Source organism: Gymnogyps californianus, chromosome 8 (assembly GCF_018139145.2).
Source record: "Gymnogyps californianus isolate 813 chromosome 8, ASM1813914v2, whole genome shotgun sequence".
NCBI classification, from domain to species: domain Eukaryota; kingdom Metazoa; phylum Chordata; class Aves; order Accipitriformes; family Cathartidae; genus Gymnogyps; species Gymnogyps californianus.
In genome coordinates, this window is record NC_059478.1 from 29,614,159 (window position 1) to 29,638,467 (window position 24,309).

The following is a 24,309-nucleotide window of genomic DNA, read 5'->3' on the forward strand; positions in this document are numbered from 1 at the left end:
CAAAGGAAAACATCTACTTTTCTTAATGCTGCTGTTAGTCCTGAGACAGTCTAGCACAGATGGTTTACAAGCTCCCAGAAACAAGGGACTAAAAGCAGTAACGCTGAAAGGAGCAACTCCTGTCTACTGAAAGGTCAATACATATTAAGGTGGTGCAAGTTAAGGCAGGAACTCATAACAAAATAGGAGATAAACATGAAACTTAAACTATGATGCAGTTATGAGTGAACCCACAACAATTTAAAAGTTCTTCCCTCTGTCCAGATGGAACCCAGATTCTCTTTATTCTTCTGGGTTGTTTGTTTTTTTAAATACTGATTAAAGTTTTTTTGGGGGCTTGAGCCTGAAACCTGGTTATTTTGTTTTAATGAGTGCTGGCTACAAAGGTCTTGACTCTTGAAGTGGTTTTCAAGGTAGAAAAACCTCATTCCCCACTACCTTCCTTACTTAGAGGAAAAAGCCCACATGCCCTTTCGAGTACATACCTGGCGGAGCTGGTAGGTTTATCCCCCTGACAATAAGAAGGTGCATTTCTGTGCTGTTGAGCTCAGAAAATATCCTGTGAAAAAATAAAGACAAAAAAGCGTATTCATCCCAGTAGCCCCCCACCACCTGATCCACTGCCAGACCATGAGGCCACTGGTATTTGTCAGACCTTTTTCAATAGTGCACTCCTACATAGATCATCTTCATAAATTACAAAAGAGCAAGGAAAGAGCACAAACAGAGATAAAAACATCTCTGAGGTATACTGAAAAATGCCACGAACAAAGCCCAAAGGCAACAGGACTGAGGGAGAAATACAGAGGATGGAAGAGTGGCTGATGTAGCAGAATATGAGACATGAAGCTGGAGATACTTTGAAAACAAAAGAACCCAGAAGAGAAGTTGGAGAACAACTTCTTTGTATTTAAGTTGTTGAGAATGTCCTTTCAGGAATGCTGAGCCTCGCCCTACATGCCACCTGAGTTTGCTGAAGCCCACAATTCCCTGAACAAGAGTTAGAAACCAGAAAACTCATTCTAGCCTGCCTGAGAAATCCCTTTGTTTTTCCACACCTTATCATTTTAAAGGTTCTTTCCTCAAAGTGATGGCTTGGAGGGTCCATTCCTTGTGCTCGTGCAAGCTGTAGAATGTCCATGTCCTTTTTACAACCTTGTGCCAGTTTCTCAAACCTATAGAAAAGGCAAACAAACGATAGAAAAGCTACACACACACTGGAACAGCAAACAGAGCATTCTGCCAGACACAGGCCACAAAGTAAGCCTCAGACCAGAGGTCTGAGAGCAACTTGGAGACGCAGGTCTCACAGTTACTGACTCACATAATGAGAAGCTTACCAACCTAAACCCCCATCACCTTTAGAGGGCTCAGGCAGACTCAAGCCTGAAATGACCACATTGTGGGATGATTAACAGCGGGCAGCAGGTCTTACCGAGTCGTTTCTGCTACATTTCCCAGATGCATGAATTGCTTGGAATACTGCAAACACCTCTGTCAACAGAAACAAAACCAAACAAACACAGATGCACTCGGTGATCCTTACACACAGATTCATGACTGGCAGAGAGTTTTGAGGTTGATGACGACCTAATTTAAGAAAAGCCAAGAGTTTTCCCCAGTCCCCCAAAAACATCCACCCCCCCCAGTCCTTTAAGCCCAAAGCTGAGCACAGAATTTGTTTGAGCTGTTCTGCCCTATTACTTTTTCATCACTTAATTTCTAGACATGAGGTTCACCCAAGGGCTAGTTTTAATCATTTGGGTACTATTTTCAAACTTGAGTGCTCATATTTAACAGTGATAACTTGATAGTCCCAAGCCTCCAAGCACACCCTCTGACTTCAACTAGTAGAGAATCCAACTCTGAAAATTTTCCACTTTAGGACATACAAAATTGAAAGTATTTTAAAAGAAAAACAAAAGACCCCACAGAGACAATGATGGGATTATAATCTTAATAAAACCCAGAGAAATGTAAAAAAAAAACCCCCAAAACCAAAAACATTTCTAAAAAAGATAAAACGGTCACCTCATGTTGGTCCTTCAGCAATTTTATGAGCTGTGCATATACTTCATCTGCTTTCTGAGACAGTCTGACATCTTCATGGTGTATGAAGATAAAATCACCCTCATCATCTGTAGGGGGTGATGGCAGCTGCAACACAAGAACACCACATTTCAGAGCCCTTATAGGAAAGAATAAAGTAGACAAAAAGCAGTCAGAATGTATGGAAAGGTCAGTGAAGGGAGATGGGTTGTTTTTCTTCTCGAGGCAATTCCAAGCCAACCACTACTTACACCACTGCCTGACAACTGCCTAAGTCATAAAACCCTGCAAAATGTCTTACAGTCCTAGTTCCCTTTATTCAGGTTGAGAGGTGTTACAGCGCAGTTTGGTTTCCCCATCTACCCAAATACCAAGAGAAACCAGGGCATCACTGTATCACATGCACCTGATCCTCATCCCAAAATGCAGTTAGGACACAGCTAAGAGATGTATTCACACCCTAAGCCCAGGGAACACTTCCAAGCGGCATGGTTTAGGTGTGCCACTGTAAATCAAGGAGAAAATGGTTCACGGAGACTAAATTTTCTCAAAATCTCGCCCATTTGAGGAGCAGCAGAGTAAACAAAACGAAACAAAAACTAAAACAAGAATATAGGGGAATTTCAGGGCTCAGTATCCAGATTTGTCACGTGAGCAAACTAGCTTAATTTGTGTCAAGAAATATTTATTAAATCTTTCACTGTTTGAAGTAAGTACTTAGATGTCCAAGAATATGAAACAAAGCAGAATACTAACAGTCCTACTAACCTTGGAAATATCAACAGGTTTGCCACATTTTGCTTGTTCAATCTTTAGGTCAAAGCTCTTAGCTGTTCTGAGATACATCTTAGCCTGTTCAAGGTTATTTTCCTTCTTTGCTTTGACGGCTGCCTTCATGTATTGCTTCTTTCTGTTCTCCAGAAATTCCAGCTGTTCCCTAGCTGAAAAACAGTTGTATAAAAACCCTCACTCATCTGACACTGCCATGCCCCTGAAACAGGTTTATCATGTTCAGTTTATACCCAGAAAAAGGTCAGTAAAAGTACAGATATCAAATAAGGACATTCCTTACTGCACTTAATTGTTTCTTGGCCAGTTTAAATTTCAAGTATCAGAAAAAGAAAGAAACTTCCTTCTATCACAGCACCCTTCATCAAAAAACCTCACACTTCACAAGTGTCACAATAGTAATTACAGCCCCTTATTTGCAGGCAGGAGACAGACTCCAGTACAGCTGATTGAATTCAGCTTCTGCTTTGCACCAAACTTTCAGCTTGACATGTTAACTTCTAAAAGACTGTGAATATTATGAGCATCTTCTACACTCATTTCTTCCCTCTCCTCGATCTGTCAGAAAAAAACCCCAGATGAACCAATGTGCAGGCACATTCAGACATATCACCTCTGCTTATTTGTAATTCCTCTCCGTCTTATTTTCTTATTAATTCTTGGGTTTCCTCTTTCCTTCCCAAAACAGTAAGGTCAACCACACAAGTCAGAAAAGATTGCTTTACATTGTACCAGGTCAGTCCATCCTGCCTCTTCTTATACCTCACTTAGGAAATGGTACAGCATGAGCTGATTACAGCCATTTCCAAAGATACTCATATTGTATTCACCACTGCACTCTACTTGTGATTACACAAGCTAAACAACACTTGCAAGAGGTGCCTGTCTCAGCAAATAAACATACCAATGACTCTCACGCTACGTTCACTGCTGTCAGATGACAATCAACTTATTCTCATCCTTGCAGAAGAGCCCACTGTCCTGCTGCTGTGAGCAATTTGCCACAATCAATCAGCCAAAACCAACCTAATTAGACAAGGTAGCTAGCCCAGATTCCACTGAGACAAAACCTACAGTGTGCTCTGTCAGGCTGAGACACAGAGCACAGGTATTTTCAAAGAAAATCTGTGGAGAATGGACTGAGCAAAGCCATTAATCCAACTGATCTTGGCTCCTTGGCTTTCCTGGTATAGGCCTTAAGTGCAACTGCTCCACTTCACTCCCACACCTCCCTATGCCTTGCACTCTCCACCAGAAAAAGACAGGGTTTTTTTACAGTTGATTTATCAGCTACAGGCAGCTGTAAGCTGCACTTCGTAATTCTGGGGGAAAGGAGGTAACATTTGGGTCACAGAATGCACTTTGGCTAGTGAAATATAGCTTTACAATAGTGAAGTACTGACATTTTGTTGTGAAAATCATGTCAGTATGAATCTGTCCAGGTTCTTGTTGCAGCTATTGGTCTTATTTTAAAATACTTGAAATACCCAGGAAAGAGTACTCTAACACTAGAGACCAGGTATTATCAATTCCTTCAGAGCATAAGTCTAGGGCACTTCACTCAAGAGATTTATGTGTCAGCTAAAATTGCAAAAAACAAAACTCCTGAGGATTCATAGATTTTTCAAAGCCAAAATGGACAACTACTATGTTTTAGTGGTCTTTATAAAAGAAGTCATGGAATTTTCTAGAGAGAAGAGTTATGAGCTAATCACAGTGGCACTGTGAAATGCCTTTGCACTCTGCAAAAGAACTTGCATCAGCCAGTTCTGCTTTGTCCTGAGGGAACTACCCAGGGCTGAATGGAAGAAGGATGGGATTACAGTCAAGGCACGACAACAGAATCAGTGAGAGCCTGAACACTGCTGGTGTGCGCCCAAATCACACCGTGAGGTGGTGGCTGTCCCTTACTATCTGTACAATTAATCTTGTACAGACAACTCTTTAGTGACCTTAGCAACAGGAGGAATAGAGATTGATGAACTACTGCCTATACGCCAGTTTGAGATCCTTGGATGAAGCGCTAGGCAGAAACCACTGTTTGATGTAGGAAGCTGCATTAGATCAATGAATAATTCACACTGGCAAGCCATCCACTTTAATGAGAGTATACGTAGAGTTCAACTGTGAGCAGAGTTAAATATTATGAATCGATACACTTGTTACATCAAAATTAATTAAAAACCCAATCGCTCTTATAATTACACATGCTGCCTCTGTGAAATAAAGCTGCATGGCTGATCTGGATCTGCCCTCCAGCAGACACATATATTGAGGCTCCTGTCAGAGAAAATCTATGCCACACATTCAGAGGCTCATATCTAAAATATAATGAAAAGAAGTCTTTACCAAGGTATTAAACTAAACCAGTGCAAACAACTTGCACCTGGATCACTGGGAATGATGATCCCTTCACCTTACCAGCTGGAGGGAGATGATCCATTGACTCTGCCTTGTCCAGGGTGGAGGGCGATGCAGCTCGTTTCACACGCTCAGGAGAGCTCTCCTCCTCAGCTACAGCAGATGGCACTGTAATTGGCTTAACAACTTGAGTCGGCTTTCCAGGCAGCTGAGCAGGCTTCTTGGCAACTGGGGCCTGCGTCAGAGGTTCATTCTAGCGTAACAAAAAGAATTTCATATTAAATGCATAAAATCTATTCCAGAGTTGAGGACAGCATCTCAAGCATCAACAACCATTGTTATCACTATATCAGCCTTCCGGTATCACTTTTGAGGGGAGCGTAACATTCCAGGCAGCAAATTTTAACTTCTGGAGGTTTATGAGCCATGCCACGCCAGTAGGTAGTTGACCTATGCAAGCATCAAACCTCCACTATAGAAGGGACAAAGGGAATGTTCAACAAGGAAGTGATTTCAAAAAAAGCAGATGCATGCAGAAAACCATCATCCAGGAATCCTCTCCATTAAAAGCTACTCCAGTTGAAAGCATAATCAATCAGCAACCAAATCCAGAGAGATGAAGAAATCAAACCGAAGTCTAAAGGCTGGTGCTGCCTGAAAAAAAGCAGTAAGTGTTGAACATCCTGGGAAAGCACAAACATAGGAGCTACTGGGATGCAGGATGAAAGTACAGATTTAAGTACTTTAGAACAATGTAAAAGGGTGGCCAGGATCTGAAGTGTTTGCTTTGAAATAAAACCCACATACAAGACAGTTATGAAAGAGCCAAACTCTGGACTCATAGACTCTGTAGGTACTGACCGTAATAACACCTCATCTCTCACTTGCTCTCCTACACTACAATGCAAACTGAAATTACTACTGAGATCCTGCGCTCTTCAGACTTCTGGGAAATGTATTTCATCTCAGTACCCTTGCTTGACTGAAAATCCAATGGCCTCATCTCTGCATACCACAAGCGACAGCATTTTAACTTTTACACATCCTACTAAGAAATACTAACCTCCTCCTCTTCATCATTCTCCTCCATGTTTGCCAGCTTGCTGGCACTTTCCAGAACAGCAGCTATTGTGCTGTCACCATCCGTTGCTGCAACACCAGGAAGAGGGGGAAACCCTGAGGAGGAAAGGAATACAGAAGTAAAGAGTTGCATAAGACCTATGTTCTGTCTTCCATCTTTCTTCTTTTCTGTAAAGCTGTTTCTATCCAAGTATCTATTATCTAATATATTTCAGGATTCAGCGTAACTAGACTGAGGCCAAGGCCACAAAGCCTTGCTAGATAAAGTCTGAGTGGTGGGCTTAAGATCAGATCTCTCACAGATATCCAGGCTTAAAGGGATGATGCTAAAATGATGCAATAACAGAGCATAGTTTTCTAAGTTGAGCAACTGGCAGCCAGCCATGGAACCTCACAACCTCAAGACTTTGGTAATAGAGATGCCCCCAGAACCAGCAAAGAATTTAGCCTCTCTCCTTTGCACAAAAGGACAGAAGACTGGACAAAAAGTTGCTGGCTCTTTTTTCCCCCCTCTCACTGCTGCCTCACCTTAGCTGGTACACAGCGCAGCAGAAAATCAGTGCTACCCCATAGAGTAATAAACAATACATCGCTGACATCTGGATAACACACTAAGCCTCTGCTGAAAAATCTACTGCAATGCAGAGGTTGCAAAGTAAGACAGAATCACAGTAGTTAAATGTGAAGTATATGAAGAACAATCCTTTTCATTATTTTATTGTCCTTTTAAGGATGGGAGGAAGGCTTGATGATGGAAGATAAACTCTCACTTCCACACTACCAGTTCAGTGTCAGCTTCAAACAACAGACACCCAGAGCCACTACTATAAAACGTCTGTTAATAAGATTTATCTCATTAATATGTAGCAAGTATTCTTGTTGCCAGTCTCATTAGAAGTGCCAAGAAGTAATGACCAAACTGCTTGTAAACCTAGAGATCGCTGCTACGGGGACAGAACAAGTTTGAGGTACACAGGCAGGCAGAACACAGAATCCTATGCTGCTCCCCCCGCGTAACATTTGATCCATTACTCAGCAGCATTTCTGTCTCCAAAGAGGTCAAGGCTGGTACTTATCATCATCCAGATGCAATGAAATGCACTGCCAGTCCATTATAATCTCATTGCTGCTTTCACTGACTGCCTGATGGTTGTCTTCAATGTAAATCATATGGCCTCTAAATGACGGCTGACAAACATGCAGCTAATGTGTAAGGAAATTAAGGAGTTAGCCATATTATCAGACGCGTAAATATGGAGTACCTCACTCTTAAAGAAACTGGTATTTACCAAGAAATGGATCACGTTCTAGAACAAGGGATGCTAAACTGCTTTTCAGGGACAGCTTCAAAGCAGGGAATCTTCAAAGCAGTACAGGACCTGACAGAGCTGGCACTGCCGACTTCACTACTACTACAGTGCTTACCATTGCCACATTTGACCATGACAAAAAAAGCCACAAGGTCCGTGTCCCTTTTCTAACTTAAAAAAAAATCTAGGCACCACTTTGCAGTGCTAAGTGGATCTTCTTCAGAACACCACATCAGGCATAAGATAAAAGGAATGATGCTTCCTAGGGGAGAAACAGTATCATGCAAACCAGAGGTGGAGGATTCATAGATGACCTTGCCCAAACTTTTACAAACACAGCACTATACATTCTGAAGAAGATAAAAAGGACACAGAGTGTCTCAAGAAGCAGGTTCAGTTTCTGCCTCTGTCACTGTCTCAGTGTGACCATGGACATGGTTTGCTTTGTCTCTGTAGACTACTTTTACTAGCCATGAGAGCTGCAATACTGATCTGACTTGTCAGGTGTTGCAAGAAGATGATTAACTAAACACAGAGTTCCAAGGCTCCTGCTGGGAATCAACAGAATGGGGGACATCAGGCTAACTTTTTCAGTTTCAAAAATCTCCTTCCAGTAAACTATGAAGCCAATACATCCCAAGTTTACTCTTTCCTCTAGGAGGGCTGGCACAGAGGACAGACAGGTAACATTTTCAGCACCAGCCCACGCTTAAGTTGTTTAACTTTTCAAATAGCACCAGTTTAAAGTTCCAATGCTGTCAAACAGGCAGTCAATAGTCAGGAATATTCACCAGTGTGAAAGTTTGCGAGCATATTAATAAGCAGTTTCACAATACCATCAAACAGCAAGGCCAGCCTACTCACTGAGAAAAAGGAAGAGCTGTTCCACAGGATGAGGAGGCAATATCTGCACACCTCCTTCAGAGCCCAGTAGATATACAAAAGTTGGTATTAGGACATTTTATATTCATACTTACCAGGAGGAACAGGTAGCTCAGAAAAATTCACTTTTCTCCCTGCTTTATGGGCTCTGATGGCATCCTGGTATTGCTGTAATCAAAGGCACCATGTCAGACATAAAATGGAGTTGACTATAAATTAGCAATCATCTGTATTTAGCCAGCATAAATATTGCAGAATACACAAATATGTGTTTGCTATAACACGTGCATTGTCTCTATTTCTTCCTTCCTCCGAATGCTTTACAGCTGCCCTACTGGAGCTCTTCTCAAACAGAAGGACAATACACAAATTATTTCAGCCTTGAAAAAGTCTTCAGCAAGAGAACTAATTCAAATGGCTTTGCTGGATGCAAGCAGCTTCCTACCCTTTTGTTTTACCTTGGCTATCCTCTCGTGCATCCTGCCTTTCCGATCATCCCCACTTGCTTTAGCCTGTGCTGCTGCCAACTTGTACTTCTCAAGCCTCTGCTGCAACGCTTCCAGAACTGTTTTTGGCTGCTGCAGGGAAGCTTGAAATAAGACAGACAATGAAATGCCATATGATTCAGATTTCCAAAACATACGAGCTGCCTTTTTCCTTCCCTTCCTTACCTTCTGCAGAGACAAAAACATCATTGCAAAGTCTTATTATGAACACAATTATTCTAAAGCAAGTTTATTAACTTTTACTTCTATTACTGATCCAGAACAGAAGTACAGATGGGATCAGCAGCAAACAACATTCAGGAACATTAGCTAGGTTTACTCAGTCCTGCTGCAGTTCAGTGGGATAGGGCAGACCTTAAAGTGCCTTCCAGCCGTGCTGTTTTTATGGCTTGCTAGAGAAATCCAAAAGTCCTACCTGAAGCTTCTTGGATGTGAGATTCAGGTGTTGTAAGATCCTGGGAACTTCCCACTGGAGCTGGTACCTTTTGCTTGGATGCATCTTGTATGTTTCCTAGCCTTTCAAGATCTGCAAAGTAGGGAAAGCAGGACGTTTCACAGCGTGTTCCATAAACAGCAAGTCAACCCATGTTACTCAGAAAACCATCAATTTGATCACATCATCTTCCTGAAAGCTTTTTGGCTTCAAAACAATATTCTGCGTGGCTAGATAAGTCCAAGGTTCCCACTATTCAGAGAAAATGCTTTATAACAGAAAATCTCAAATGCTGATTTAATTTAGGTTAGTGTTGTGGGGGGGTGGGTGGAGTAAAACCTATTCAAGTATTCTAAGAATTCTCTCCCAAAATATAACTTGGTATCTTGGCAGATGGAAAGAGTGAACAAGATTGCTAATTGACTAAAATATCCTAGTAACAAAAGATGTGCTGGAAAAGGGAAGCAAGTAATATCTATTCAGACATCCAAGTTTCTGGCATTGTATAATCGCGGTTATTTCAGAAAACTACAAAAATATCCACTTCAAAAATCTTGCATTTTTTAAGGCAAGATTATATCATGGGTGAAGTTTCTCTCTAACGCCATTTAGTGATCAGTTTTAACTTAAGGAGTCATAAATCTCATGATTTATTGAAATAATCGGTCATTTAGTTTCTTAGAATAAAATAATCTACTAAGGTAAACTGTTTAAAACACTGAATTGCACAGACCAAGTATTAATCGGTGGTGGTGATACTAGACCTATTTAAAAAAAAAACAACCTCTTACAAGGATCGAAATATCTTTAATATTGCTAACTTGCTTTAAGATTTAGACTTCAATGCACTGCAATCTGTTTGTTAATCTCGTCATCTGAAACATTAGGAACTTCAGTTGAAACACATAACACCATCAAATATTACAGTAAACTTTAAGAATGTGCTGTTACCCTTCTTTCCTTTCCACTTCAAATACTGGCTGCTATTATCTAAAGCTATAAAAATAGGAATATGAGACATCAATACCTACTTGAACTTGTAATTCACAGAGAGTAACTTCAATATAAATAATGATACCTCATTTTTCTTCACCGGTCTTGATTGGAATTCAAATATGCAGTAAGCCTCAGACCTAAGTGATCTTCAGTTCTTCTTTGCAGTCAAACTCAGAATCATTCCATTACAGCACAGAGAGACTCCGAAAAGGGTTTTTGTAAGACGAGCCTTACCCTGAGGAGATGGAGGCATATTGTGCAGGTCTATCGGCTGCCCACTATCCAAAGCTTCCAAGACCACATTAAATTTCTAATGCAGAAAAAACAAAACAGAAGATTTATTCTAGTGTGTTCAAGACTTGCTAGCTGCCACAATGAATACTTGACACCCAATACATGTGGGTACAGCATAGGGTATGTTTAGCACTCGGCATTTCTTGTGTGCATACCTTGCCTGTCTTCATATACTCCTTCGCTTTCTCCAGGTCCCCTTGCTGCTTAGCTTTTAGAGCTGCTAATTTATACTCCTTCTGCCTCTTAAGTACTATTGCTCGTGTGCTGCTGTTCTGGAGATCTGTGAGAATGAAACAATGCTGAGACTTACACACAGCATGCAAGATGTGCATCCCTTGCTATGTCCATCTATTCAAACCTGCATTAGTCCTCTTTCGCTTTGAATCACACAGCCATCTTACAAAAGTCCTTTTTCCTCCAGTCTCCAGAAGTCTTACCAGACATAACAATCCCACTTTTCCCAAACAAACAAAAAAAAGAAGTCTTTTTGTCAATATCTCACAACTCTTCAAAGCTTGGAATTCCACATGTCACAATACTGAAGGAGAAACTGAGGCACAGGAAAAGTTAAGTGAAAGATACTAATACAGTGCATACAAGAGCTCTATAACAATAACTGATTCCACTGCCAGAAATTCAGCATCCCACTGACAACTTTATCCAAAACGTTCAGCAGGGAAGTTCCAACATAAGCAGTGCTCTGCTACACAACACAAATGTCAAGAAAGATGTAGCATTAAAACAGTGTTGCAACCGCTTATCCTCTCAGACCACGGTACCTGTTTCCACGGTAGGACCAGAAGCAGCATGACCCTGTAGAGACTCTGATTCCAGATGCTGCACTGCCTCATGAGAGGTCTTCTGCTCATCATCTGCAGCAGACTCAGCTTTATTCTCTGGTAGGACACTGACTGAATCTCCTGAATTCTCTAGCTCCACTCCCGTGGCTTGAGATAAGTGAGAAGAACTCTTTCCTGTTGCAACAGGAGGTGGCATTTCTTCCTCATTGATTTTTTTGCCTTTCTTCACTGCAGCCAGCATGGTTTCCAGTGTCTGGCAGAGATGGAACAGAAAGTCAATAGGCATTTTCATCAAACATTTTACTAGCATAAAATCATTAAAACACAAATTCATTCCCTTATACATGATGGGATCTATTACACACACCACTACAGACTGCTGCCCTTTAGCTCCCTATTTTTCTGCAAGGCCAACTTCAGTGCTAGTGAAAGGTGTCCAATTATCAGAGCACCACAATGCAAAGGACTTGTTAACCAAACTACATAATTGCAAGTACCTCAACACCTAGAACTATTGGATAGCTGATGTGGTCCACTCAGCTTTGTCACAGAAAGTCACCAAGAAAGCCATTTATACCAACTGTAGATGGATTTTACATCTTTAAAACAAAATAAAATATACTACTCTGAAACTGTGTGGATTCAGGGAAGGAAGGAGTCTGCATATCTATTTAATGCAATGAGAAAAGCCATTAAATACTAACAAAGGAAATGGAGCTTTAGCTGGTGACCTTTGGCAAGAAGCTCTCACCATGTGTAACATGGGTTACCTGCTGCTCACTTTTTAAAACCCTTCCTCCACCACAAATATTACCTTTCTCAGTATTTTTATTTTTTTTTAATTTAAGGTTCAGACAAAAGACCACCATGCACTTTAAGCCAAAACAAAAGTTTTACTTCTCTCATCTTCCACAGAAACTGAAATGGAAGCACAGAAAGACTACAATAACAACAAAATCTCATCACTGCCAGAATCACTGCTATTTTTGGTTAGCCATGACATTGTTTGACCTATAAAGCACCAGTGGCAGAGATACTCTGGACTGACTGCATGTGAGATTGGGGTTCAGACCAGTACAGCAACCCACACACAGCTCTCTCTTCTCCACGTATGGGATGGCAGACTGACTGGAAGCGGAATTAAACACTGAGATTGAAGTTCACAGTTCCAAGAACTAAGTACAGGAGGTAACTGTACACTATTTGTTGGCATGTCATTTTGCTAATTAAGGAACTGTGAGCTGTGAAGTGAGATTTAGTCTATAATCCTTAGTTATACTGCTTCGGCACAGGGAAACTCCCTACCTTGAGAAATAAAGGAATTGGCAAACAGTGCACTAAGCTTCGATATCGGATGAAATAAGCTGGTTTGCCTAATTCTTTTGCTCTCTGAAAGGTCAGGTGGTTTCACGTACATTTCCTTTCAGAGCTAGCAGGTAGTGGACACATACAGCCATCTCCTTTCTTGTGCATTTCCTCCCCTGCATTTGGCCTCAGTTGTTCCCTTTGTACCCTAAAGCACCTGGTAGCTAGTGAGACATTACATTCTTCCCTCAGTGGTCAGTGCTGAGCTATAAAGCTTTGCTCAACAAGACAGAGCTGGCTGCTGTCTGAGGTGATGCAGGAGACCAGATGAAAGCAAACAGGGAAATAAAGGCACTCTGCACAGCGGTAATCACCAAGCACTACCAACTAACTACAAGCACGCCACCTGGCTGAAAAGATGCAAAGCTGAAGAAACCGCTCCTTGCTGCAATTTTTAATTGCCTTCATGAAAAATCCTCTTCTATTCATTTTCAAGCACAGCCAACACACTCAGGGAACGGTATCACCTTCCTTTGTCTCACAGAACCGAATGGAAGGTTAGTATCTAAGGGAAGGCATCAGTGACGAACTGGAAGGTATATGTGCTAGGAAAGCTCCTAAACTTTGCTTTAAGGTAACACTGAACAGTCATCACAGGTCAAATTCAGATCTAGACAAGTGGGTTTAACATCAGCATTTACCACAAAACCTGCCTCCAGCTACCACTAGCCACATTCAACAGAAACAAAGCTGATGCACAAAAGGCATGTGAAGTTACACTTTGTGTATTTGCTATATCAGATTGGTAGTAAGTAACAAGAAATATTTTTAAAGTAACTCAAGGCAGCATATTCAAACTTCTCTCCCCTTTCAACAAATTCACCCATCTGCAAAGACTCAGAACTACACTTTAGAGAACTGACTTTGCCTCCCCCTCATTCACATACCTGATGAACCCAACTCACCTTAAGGCCTCTTTCGTATCGGCGTATTTTGGCACTCTCACCTGACTCCTTTGCGTTAGAAATTGCTGTCCTATAGTTAGCAATTCTCTTCTCTATTGTCTGTTGCAGCTCACTGGTAACAGCAGGAAGTGAGGTGGTCTCAGAAAAAATAAATCAAGAAAACTTATTTCATCCAACTATATGAGTTTTCCCACAGCACTGAAAAACAAATACTCCTCTTCTACACACACTCCCGTTAATCAAGAGCACAAGAACGAAAGAGTCCCTAAAACAGAGGAGCACTTGTACTACGCTAACGGTCCCTGGATCCACCTCTGGGCTTTCTCTCAAAGGCGTAATAGAGAAGAATGGGTGGAGACATTTAGAAAACTTACAGTCACAGGGTAATTGGAGCCATGTGGTTAGGGAGTAGGTGAAGAGAACAGTAAAGTCTCTCAAACACCACACAACAGAGGGTGTGAAGAGGTATTTTGGCACAAATCTTGACTTTTTCTTTTCTTATTTTTAAAACATGCTAGTTTACTCCCTTCTGGGCTTCTTCAACCTGGTTTTACTACAAGAGCTCTTTTTCCTCCTCCTACAGCCTGGAATTAGTTCAGTGACAAAAGCAGCCTAAGCAAAGTTATGAGTAGCTACTTACAAACACTCCACAGCTACAGAGACCTTTCAGATGGCTACTGATGTAATTATTACCATTATCTCTACAGAAACGCTCTCAGACCCATTTATTAATGGGCCCAATGCACAAGGGCACTGGAATCTGTAGCACACAACAGACACATGGCAGTAACTGAATAAAGGATTGACAAATTAAGCTGAGAAAGCTAATGTTACTGAGAAAGATTCCACAAAGATGTCAGAGATGTTGAGTTATAACAAGTCTCACAATTTCGGCACACTGCTCAATACTCTGAGAGGGAAGATACAAACTCCGGAAGCCTGAACTGCAGTCTGCATGCTCATACGTATAATGAGGGACAACACATGCTTGATTACAACTGTTTACCTCCTCAATTCTATGCTAACATTAAAAATCATCCTCTGAACAAAGCAAAAAATTCACCTATATCAATACAGTATTGGTTTCCACAGAGAAGACAGCAATAGTGCAGTACTTCCTTCCTTGGAGGACAAGATGACCTCTCTAGACCCTTGTTTGTGACCCTTGTATAAGCTGCATGACAACAGGGATTCAGCAAAACTGTCTGGAACATGAAGCTCTTTCCTACCTGTGGTTGCAGTTCAGGTTGCTCATCTTCTGGTTCAGCTGTGGATGGCTCCATTGCTACCGTTTCATCCTCGCAGCTTCCTGGCTCACCTTCCACCCCCAGAACTTCTTGCAATTCTGCCTAAAGTAAAAGCCAACAAAAGGCTTTTCCTCAAAATTTTCTATTTCCTCAAAAGACAAAATAAAATCAAGTCTCAAGCTCTAAAACCTTTGGATGGACCTTGAACCCAGAGAGTCTAAACATCTTATATTCCGGTCTTTTTTTTTTTTTTTTTTTTTTTTTTAAATGAAACTGGTTCTACTTGTATTCACAACAGGAAGCCAGATACCACTCAAAAGCCACACTGTAGCTCCAGGATCACCACACAAGTTTGTGGTTAGAGATCTGAGGCTGGAGAAGTTCAGAGAAGTACTTTTACAAAGATCATTCAAACCCAAAACTGAAATTTCCAAAAAGCATCTATTAACAGTGGCAGTCAAAAACACTGCTTAACACTCCCTCCCTAAACCCTGCCAACTAGATCACTCACTGAAATGACAAAGAATTTCTTGGGAGATATTCTCTCAGGCCAAGCACTACTTGAAGCAGTAGCAAAATGGTGACAGACATCACTTTAAGGACAAGGACAATGTCCCTGGCTGTATTTCACCAGTTGACAGGGAATGGGATTCCCGCTGTTCCCCCCACTTCTCTAAGACCCTCACACACATGAATGTTAGTTAGGAAACTCCCTTACTCTGGTGTGCAGGGGCTGGATCCTGCAAAGCCTTATATCTAATGGAATGCTTTTGCAATATTTTAGCTTCTCACCACTAAGTTAACAGACATTTTTGCTCAATGCAGTTCCGTTTAAAAAAACAAAACAATAAAGACATACTAAAACTTTTTGCTAACAAAGTTATGCATACCAACAGGTCTGTATCTTTCTCCAAATCTTCATCATCTGCTGCTTCCTCCTCATCTTCATTCAGGTCCTTCATACACTCTGCAGCCATCTTTTCAATATGATCCATGGGCAGAGGAGCTGTAAAAAGAAACCACGAGGAGCCATAAACCCTAAGTAACAGTTATGCAGTCACTGGATATAAATTCTAACGGAATTGCTACCAGCTGAAAGAGAGCAGTGACTTCTCTCTTGCTTCCCCTTTATCGGACAGCGTCATAGTCTACATGACAGTAGTATATTAATGGATAAAGGGCAAAGACTGGGGAAGTGAACATCCAGGAAAAAAGTAATACTAGTGTTTCTGAGAGTGACAGTCAAGGCAGGCAATAAGACAAGGAAAATGACTGCATCTAATAACCTAGCTCAGAAATTAGATCTCAGGAAGAAATAATGTCTGTTTACTAACACAAGGAGCCTGAATGGCAAAACCATAAGCACTGTGATAGACTAGCAGGTATGGTGGGACACAACAGTGTTCAGAAAGCATGGCCACAAAAGAGAAAGATACTGTGGTAAGTTTGCATGGTAATGACATTTAAGACTGTCTAAGAAAGACAAGTAGGACTGGATGAAACAATTGCTTCAAGGAAAAATTACCAGAAGTCACCTCAAGCTCCTAGGCTGATTTAAGATACAGATAAGTACTTCTATGATAATATTTACAAAACTAACTAGAAACAGAAACTTTGTCATTATGGAAGACTTCAATTTTCCAAGGAAAAATTGGAGAATACTACTATTCTCGGATGTTACGTCAAACCTGTATTCCTCAGTTAAGATAAAAATCAATGGTGGCACAAGAGAAAATGAGTATAAACTGTTGATGAATAAACCTGATTAGAACTTTCTATCCATGAAAGAGAATTACTGGAGCAGCCTCTGCCCCCAGTAGGAATAAACATCTGAACTAGTTTTAAGCTGATGCTAGATATTTTTGAAAGGTATTTATGACATGATTGTCCATATTAACAAGGCCTGGACTCAGCATCCTTGTCAGGTCCTTCTGTTCTGTGTCCTTTGTCTCACGTCAGTCTACCCTAACAAAATGTAATTCACTCCTGGTATAGCCCCTGACCGACAGAATAAATTCTGACTCCATATGGAACAGAATTGGTGCACATCCATCCATTCCTAAGTGCTACCAAACAACTTCTTTTTCCCAGTTCTACCCCTTTTCTTCTCTCCCTCATTTTGAACTAATTTGAGTTGAAAGTACTCTAGTTCCCAAAGATCTGCGTGTATGGATATAACCGAGTTAGCCCAACAGTTAAATGCATGAGATGCAAATACTTGGATTAAACATCCCAGCACATCTGCCAGTAAAACTTCTGTTCACATTTTCTTTCAAAGCCAAAAATATGTTATTGTGTTTATTACAACAGCACATACAGCCATAAATTAGAACAAAGTTCAAGGCATTTACCATAAATAGTGCTGAGTTCAAAGAGTTCCCAATCAAACTACAGCTAAATCACTGGAGTTTTGTATAGGGCCTACGTTATGCTTGAGACTCCCACAGTTGATCCATTTTCTCAATCTACCGTCTTAAGCACAAGAATGTCTCTCTCTCTCTCTCCATCTCATGTTAAACTAGGTACATATTTATCCTTTGAATCTGATGATGCACATTAACATCAATTTTAGAGACATACTGAACAAGACAAGCCTTAAGCCAAACTACTGGCTGTTAACATGACAAGCAAGGAGGCACAGCAAACTATCCATATGTTTGAAGACAGTAAGAAATGAAGACAAGAAAATCGTTCTACCTTTAGAAACTACTTGTTTTACACATCAAACACCATTGCAAAGTCACACTTGGCATATGAAAATAGAATGCTCCAAATCAAGGCATCATACTTGTCCTGAGCCCAAAAGCAGCAGCAGAACACTGGCACAGAGAACTGCTAAGCAAATCAGAAAAAGTGCTGTTTCTTCTACCTCTCTAAGTACACTTCCACATTTTCTGCATTGCTTTCTCATGCCCATGAGATTTTCCCTTTTCCAAATCTTTCTTGGCTACTTTGTCTTGCAATTTCTCTTCAAGCTTCTGGTCTTCACCCTGAAAACTCTACTTAACTCCTACTTGCTGAGTTCTCATCTCTACTTCATGCTGTGCCAACCACATCTTCCTTAACTATCAACTTCCTCCATGCACTGTCAAAGGTGAAGTTATTTGCACACAAACCCCAACCGTCCACGTAAATGCCTCTGATACTTCCCTAGGCAGACATATGACTGTGACTCACCAGCATTGGTAAATGTTGCATAAAATATAGATCTTCAGGACAGAGCTTTACAGTCAATTTAAATGGATCTAAAATGAATTCCATTCATCCCCTGCATTTGCTGAATCAGCTGAAAATTAACCCAGGTACAAAGCTGTTTCTGTTCAAATAATCTAATTTACCATATCAGTGCTTCTGTACCTATATCAAACATGTTGCTCATATATTTGACCCTTAGCAAAACTCTGCAACTAGGATAGTATGCCATACCCAAGGGCAACTGGCTCTACTTCAAGGGTCAGAGTGTTCCCTACATGAAGCCCCACTAGAGGCAAAAGAGCCAAACGAGCCTTCTCGGATGGTTGGTTCAGCTCTAAGCCAGTATGGCAAGTTGAGGCTACAATTTCAAACATCCGAGTGGCTGACCAACTGGCATTTATCAGTCACAGGTAGCAGAGAACTCTGTTCTTACGATGTTGCAACAGTACAGCCTTTGCTGCCTGCATCTTCAAGCTAGAGGGAGAGATCACTTCCCCCCCCCATCAGAGCTCTAGAACGTAAATCCAGGAGTGAATTATTGCACCTCGTGCTCAGCCAAGAACCGAGCACTAGTACATATTGTACTGGGTCCCTTTTTTCTGTCCTTCTCCAGACAGGATCTGTTTCTCCCCTGTCCTTACTGTACCCTCCTCCTTTCCAGGTGCCAGCCTGCATCCTGCCCCCACCATGCACCATGTCCCCATCACTACACTGTACCAGGTCTCATGAGTCCCCAGTGCCAGCTGTCCAGTTGTTCATCTTCCATGAGCTTCTAATCTATATATTCCCAATTCTACCAGGAAAACAGAATAGCTGTAAATGATTTTGGAAAACAGTTTTATGAGCCATAACACATACCTTTAGAAGGCATAGTAAATGTTTATTTTGCACTGTCTGAAGTTTCATTTCCCACTTATGAATAGAGACTGAAAAAACACATGAAGTGACATGATCAGGGTGAGGAGGAAGTCAGCACTTGAAAAGCTGACAATTCAAGAGCTCCTGACACACAGATTCATCCTCAGAACACTATCCTGTATGTTTTAACCATGAGTAACCTATGTCCAATGGCAGAAGTTCTGTTATTGTGCTTATTAGCACAATTATGCTTATTAGCTTTAAGGGTTTACTACAATCTTGAAATCTGGAGAGTGGAAATGATTTAGAATGTAGTTTTAGATACAAACACCTCCTCTGTCTCTCATCAATTACAGTGTTTAACAGTCACTTTTTCTAAATGTTTTAAAATTTGTCATTTCCCTGCTGCTGTGTGAAGTCCCTTCAAATATTACAACCAGATTACTGCAGAGCTGCAAATAAGGCTGTAGTTGCACTAACCCTTCTTTCCAGCATCTGCTCACACACCTGTAGCAAGAGTACGTCCCATTCTCCTTGTCCCATCTCAACCACTTGTTGCTACCCCTCCCTTGCAGCCACAGCAGCATTCAAATAGGCAGGTAGCAAACCAGATCAAGGAACTGATTCAGCTGAAAACCTAGCACAACAACAAAAGTTTATTTTTATAGATCAGTTTCCTGAACCAGCTCACCCTGCAGCTCCATAAATATGTATACCAGGTTAGAGGTAGAGCATGCTCACTAGAGACTGCCCCTCTCAGCAGCAGCCTTGATTTATAGTAGAGTACAGCAATCCTGTAAAACATTGCACAGCTGCATGCAAACACTATCAGACAAAATCAACAGATGCTTAAAATATTAAGAATAGTAATGATCCATTCCAAGACACACTCTAACCTCCTGCATAACACAAGCTGCAGGATTCTCCCAGGAACTCCATCAGTTCCAGGATTTCCCTCTTAAAAGGGTATTCAATTTTGGTTACAGACTCCAAGTAACTAAAAATATAACGCTCATTCAGTAAAGTCAGTCTTTAACAAAAAGAGAACAACAACCAAACCACAAACAACCCACCCTCCACAGGAAACACACTTTCCATTTTGAATTCATCTAGCACCTACTACACCTTTTTATGACTTCATATGCTAAACAAGCATGTCTTAATTTAATCATTAAATTGGCTAGCCATCATATAGCTTTTTCCCATGTCTACAAGAGCATAGACAAAAAAACCTCTTACCCTTTTTGTGGAGTAACAACTTAAACCTTTCAAAGTAAAGGAAAGAGCAGTTGCAATTGCAGCTTCTATCAGTGATGAAAAAACATTTTAGATAAATCAGTGATCTGTAAATAGGTATCTTTAGTAAATTATTCAGGTTGTCAATAAATAAAATCCAGATACTTTAACTTACTTTTCCCTTTTGGTTTTGATTTCCCTTCTTTCACCTTTGCTCCTGTGATAGCGGCAAGCTCTGCTTCTAGGTCCCCATCATCCCCACCTTCCTCTGCACCCAGCAGCATCTCTTCAGGACTGAAATCTACAAACAGCCCCAGCTGGAGCCAAGGGAAAATAAACAATTAAAAAAAACCCCAAAACTGCATTTAGAAGAGAGATGACACTCAAAAACATCACACTGCATGGATTATTTAAACCTTTTCATGCATTCTGGATTCTCTTTATTTTTTTTTTTTTTTTAAAGCCCACTATCATATCACTTCTATTACCAAAACAATGCATACCAGGCACCCATAACTGATGTAAGGTACATGAATCTTAATAAGCCACAAGTACTCCCTCTAAAACTCTACACAATCAATGATTCTTAAAATCAAGCCTATCTAATAGTCTGACACAACAAGGTAAAATAAAATGATGTCTGTTATACGGAGCCTCATGAAGCAGATGTCATCAGCGAAGTTCAAGGCAGTTCTGTAACACCTAAGCTAAAAAATCATCGTTCACACAATACAGGTCTGACATGCGTACACTGCAGAGATTTCACCCTTATCTCCTGGAAGAAGCTATATTTACATATACAGAACTGTTCTGTACTTCTTGTTACCTCAGTTCATAAATCATAAACACATGGAAAGCGCATGCACACACACAGAGAAACACAGCCATTACAAACCCAGCAATGCCTGCAAGACACTGGAGAAAACAATCAACTGTCTGGAACAGATCATCAGCTAAGCAACAGCATCTCAGGTAATATTATTAATAACACTAATCAGAATTTGACAAAGTAGTGGCAGTATCACTCAATTGTTGTAAAACATGCCAAAGGACATAAGTATCAGAGAAATCTCTGAGGTCTTAGCCTAAAAGGTATTCTTCTAAGATGCCATTTTATCACAATTTTTATATTGCTGGTTAAGATACTAACTGCCCCAGAAATGACAACATTTTTATTCAAAGTATGCTAAGCTTTTTTATAAACACGAATTAACTGAATTAGATTCATCCTATGAGGTAGGTGGAGTAGCTTTCCTGAGACTTTTTCAAAGCACAAGCCCCTGTTGGCTTATTGGTCTTCACGTGCCCAAATAAGCAGCAGTTCAGCCTCTCTCAAGCAAAGGAATAAAAATCAGTTGTCATTATTACAAGGGTTAACAATCTCCTCCTGCCTCCCAGGATCTGAAGTGCTGCCAAAACTGAAGCTGCCTGTCAGTTTATAAACTAGTGTGAATAAGTAATAAAAACTTTTTTTTTTTTTTAACCCTGTACAAATCGAGCTGCTGGTGGCTACTGCCTTGAAATAGTTTGTGTCCCTCTTTGAACCCTTTTATAATCCCAAAGGGGAATATGAAACATAGCTGAGAAACAACGATTCCAAGGATCAGGAACACTATTCAGAATCAGCAGCTATTTGTTTACTAGCCCAGATCCTGCACTTGACAGTCTGTAAGGCACTGGGCAGATCAGTTAGCTACCCTCTGCTTTATCCATCTCCCTGCCGTAAAACAAAACTAATACACTTGCAGTCTTGGATAGAATGGAAAGGAGGTCAGGACAAGATTTAATTAGGAAATATTTATAATGGTGATCTAAACATTCAAGTTCTACGGAACATACACACACCGTTTATCAATGTACAAAATGGATCAGGAGCACACGTGATCTGTTCATTACTACGCTGCAAGTGTAGAAAGTGAAGCAAGTGTAGTAATGAATGAAGTCAAGAACAGAATCCAGCAGTTCTAGCTCTAAGTCTCTCAATCTGTTCAGTAAGGCACATTTCCAGTGAAATTAACAGCATTAAAAAATGTTTAATAAAACAGAAAAAAAGGTTATAAAAAACAAGCCATTAGTGTATTTGTTTCAAGAAACAATCCTCTATGCTGTAAGACAGGCTGAATAACTAACTGTACTGAATTAGAAATTAGTAAAATATGTTAATCAGATCCTTTATTTACTCTCTATCTTTTGAGTGTGGTTTCTTTTTTTGGAAGGGGGAAAGATATTTTCACCTTTTATCTTCTCCCTTGTTCAAATTAACTAAACTATATACTACCTCTCCAACTGAAAAATGCAAACTTTCATATTAGAGCAATGGCAACATTACAGATCTCTAACTAAACCATTCTGCCTCCAGTATGAGAATATTGGTTACTAAGAAATTACCAAAAGAGAATATCTTAGCTATTTTCTCTATTCTAATATCCTATTCCAATATCTTTTCATATTTCCCTATATTCTTACCAGTTATTCCTCCTCTGTATGTTACTTGCCTCTATTCTACCTTGAAAGGTTTCTAAAGTTCCATTCTGGTTCTAACATATTCTTTACCTCTAACTGTACTCTATTTTTCTTCCACTATTCTACCCAGAGTTTTGCCTTGTCTGTATTTCTAATTTTGACACTGTTGCCTGACTTCCTACACCTGCCAACTGTGACTAAATCTTGTTTCTCTCCTCAAGGCTTCTGAAACTACATCCAAAGGTAAAAAGTATGAAAAAATCCCCAACTCATGGACACATCTAAGCTCATTTTTAGCTACAGGGGAGGGACATAGGCTTATGAGTCTATCTGTTGCAAGAAAAAATGACTATACACAGGGAAATTAAAATTAACTGTCTCTGGTGTAGCACCTTAATGTTCTCCCATATGTGCCCCTGAATTTGTTATTTGATATTCTGTTCTTCTTATTTCTGTTTTCTTAGAGGTGTAAAAAAACCCTCCATATAGTTATTGAAGTTGTTATTAAATCTCAATATAGCTGGAGTATTGAATATGAGTCATGAGATCTCATGCAAAGATTACAACATTGTGGCTTCCCTACAAGACCTCCACTGCTGCATATCAAATATTTACTTTAAGAAGAACGCACTAAAGCAGAAAGCAGGAAAAGAGGCACCACATAACTGAAATTTTTTCATGATCCTGCAACACCTTATTAACGCATGGGAGATTCTAGCAGGAAAACAGCAGCAAAAGGTCTGAACGAGACTACTGTGAAGAGCAGTAGGAGTAGGAGGTTTCCCTACCTGCTTTGCAACCACATCTCCCTGGCCCCTCGCCTTCCTTACCTGCTTTGCAACTGCAGCTCCCTGGCCCTTTGCCTGAGGGCTTTTTTTAGGTCTTCTGCCAAGCATGCTGGTTCATGAATTTCAGAGGATTGTGTCTCTAAGGGACTGAGAGTACATGAAATTGAATGTCGGTATCCTCGCCTGTCTCAACGCACTGCAAACTGGACGAAGGCAGGCAGCACAGAGCAGGCTGTGCACAAACCTGCAGCTTTTACCGGCACCCCCAAATACCGGGCAACACCAGGAGGGAGAGGGTGGGGGGCACACACCACGTGACACACTCCCCCGGGCCCAGGCCCGTCACTGCCGCCCTCCCCACAGCCACGCTCCGCCGGGCGCAAGGAGCCCGGCCCGGCCGCACCCCTCCCTCCGCCTGAGGCAACTCACACCCGGCGCTCCCCCGCCCTCACAGCCCGGCCCGGGCGGATAAGCACGGCTACTCGCACCCGCGGGCAAGACGGCGGGACCCCCCCCCCCTCCCCGCCAGACCCAGCGCCGCGTGAGGGCGGGGCAGGCCCGGCCCGCCCCGTACCCCTGTGGAGCCCTCCCCGCCCCGGAGCAGGGAGGAGCCGGCGGAAGCGATAGGCTGAGCGGCGTGTAAATAACCGCCACCGAGGGGCCGCGGACGGCACCGCGACAGGCCGGCCCGTGGCGGGCAGGCCCCGGCTCACCTCGGCCTCCCGCCGCTTGCGCAAAGGCACCCGGTGAAG

General features: G+C 41.3%; 1 protein-coding gene across 1 annotated transcript in view; it reads right to left on the reverse strand.

Annotated features, from left to right (window-relative positions):
* The window catches only part of CC2D1B (coiled-coil and C2 domain containing 1B), a 35,672-nt gene extending 11,363 nt beyond the window's left edge, over window positions 1-24,309 (reverse strand). Inside the window, exons 1-19 of the mRNA XM_050900693.1 lie at window positions 24,271-24,309; window positions 23,600-23,704; window positions 20,482-20,623; window positions 15,908-16,023; window positions 15,000-15,119; window positions 13,771-13,908; window positions 11,480-11,753; window positions 10,856-10,980; window positions 10,641-10,716; window positions 9,393-9,503; window positions 8,930-9,060; window positions 8,567-8,639; window positions 6,263-6,375; window positions 5,260-5,452; window positions 2,818-2,990; window positions 2,032-2,157; window positions 1,436-1,494; window positions 1,059-1,175; window positions 486-559 (exon numbers count right to left, since the gene is read on the reverse strand). Coding sequence (XP_050756650.1) covers window positions 486-559; window positions 1,059-1,175; window positions 1,436-1,494; window positions 2,032-2,157; window positions 2,818-2,990; window positions 5,260-5,452; window positions 6,263-6,375; window positions 8,567-8,639; window positions 8,930-9,060; window positions 9,393-9,503; window positions 10,641-10,716; window positions 10,856-10,980; window positions 11,480-11,753; window positions 13,771-13,908; window positions 15,000-15,119; window positions 15,908-16,023; window positions 20,482-20,623; window positions 23,600-23,665 — 2,227 coding nt within the window. The 5' untranslated portion in view covers window positions 23,666-23,704; window positions 24,271-24,309. The remainder of the gene's footprint in view (window positions 1-485; window positions 560-1,058; window positions 1,176-1,435; window positions 1,495-2,031; window positions 2,158-2,817; window positions 2,991-5,259; window positions 5,453-6,262; window positions 6,376-8,566; window positions 8,640-8,929; window positions 9,061-9,392; window positions 9,504-10,640; window positions 10,717-10,855; window positions 10,981-11,479; window positions 11,754-13,770; window positions 13,909-14,999; window positions 15,120-15,907; window positions 16,024-20,481; window positions 20,624-23,599; window positions 23,705-24,270) is intronic.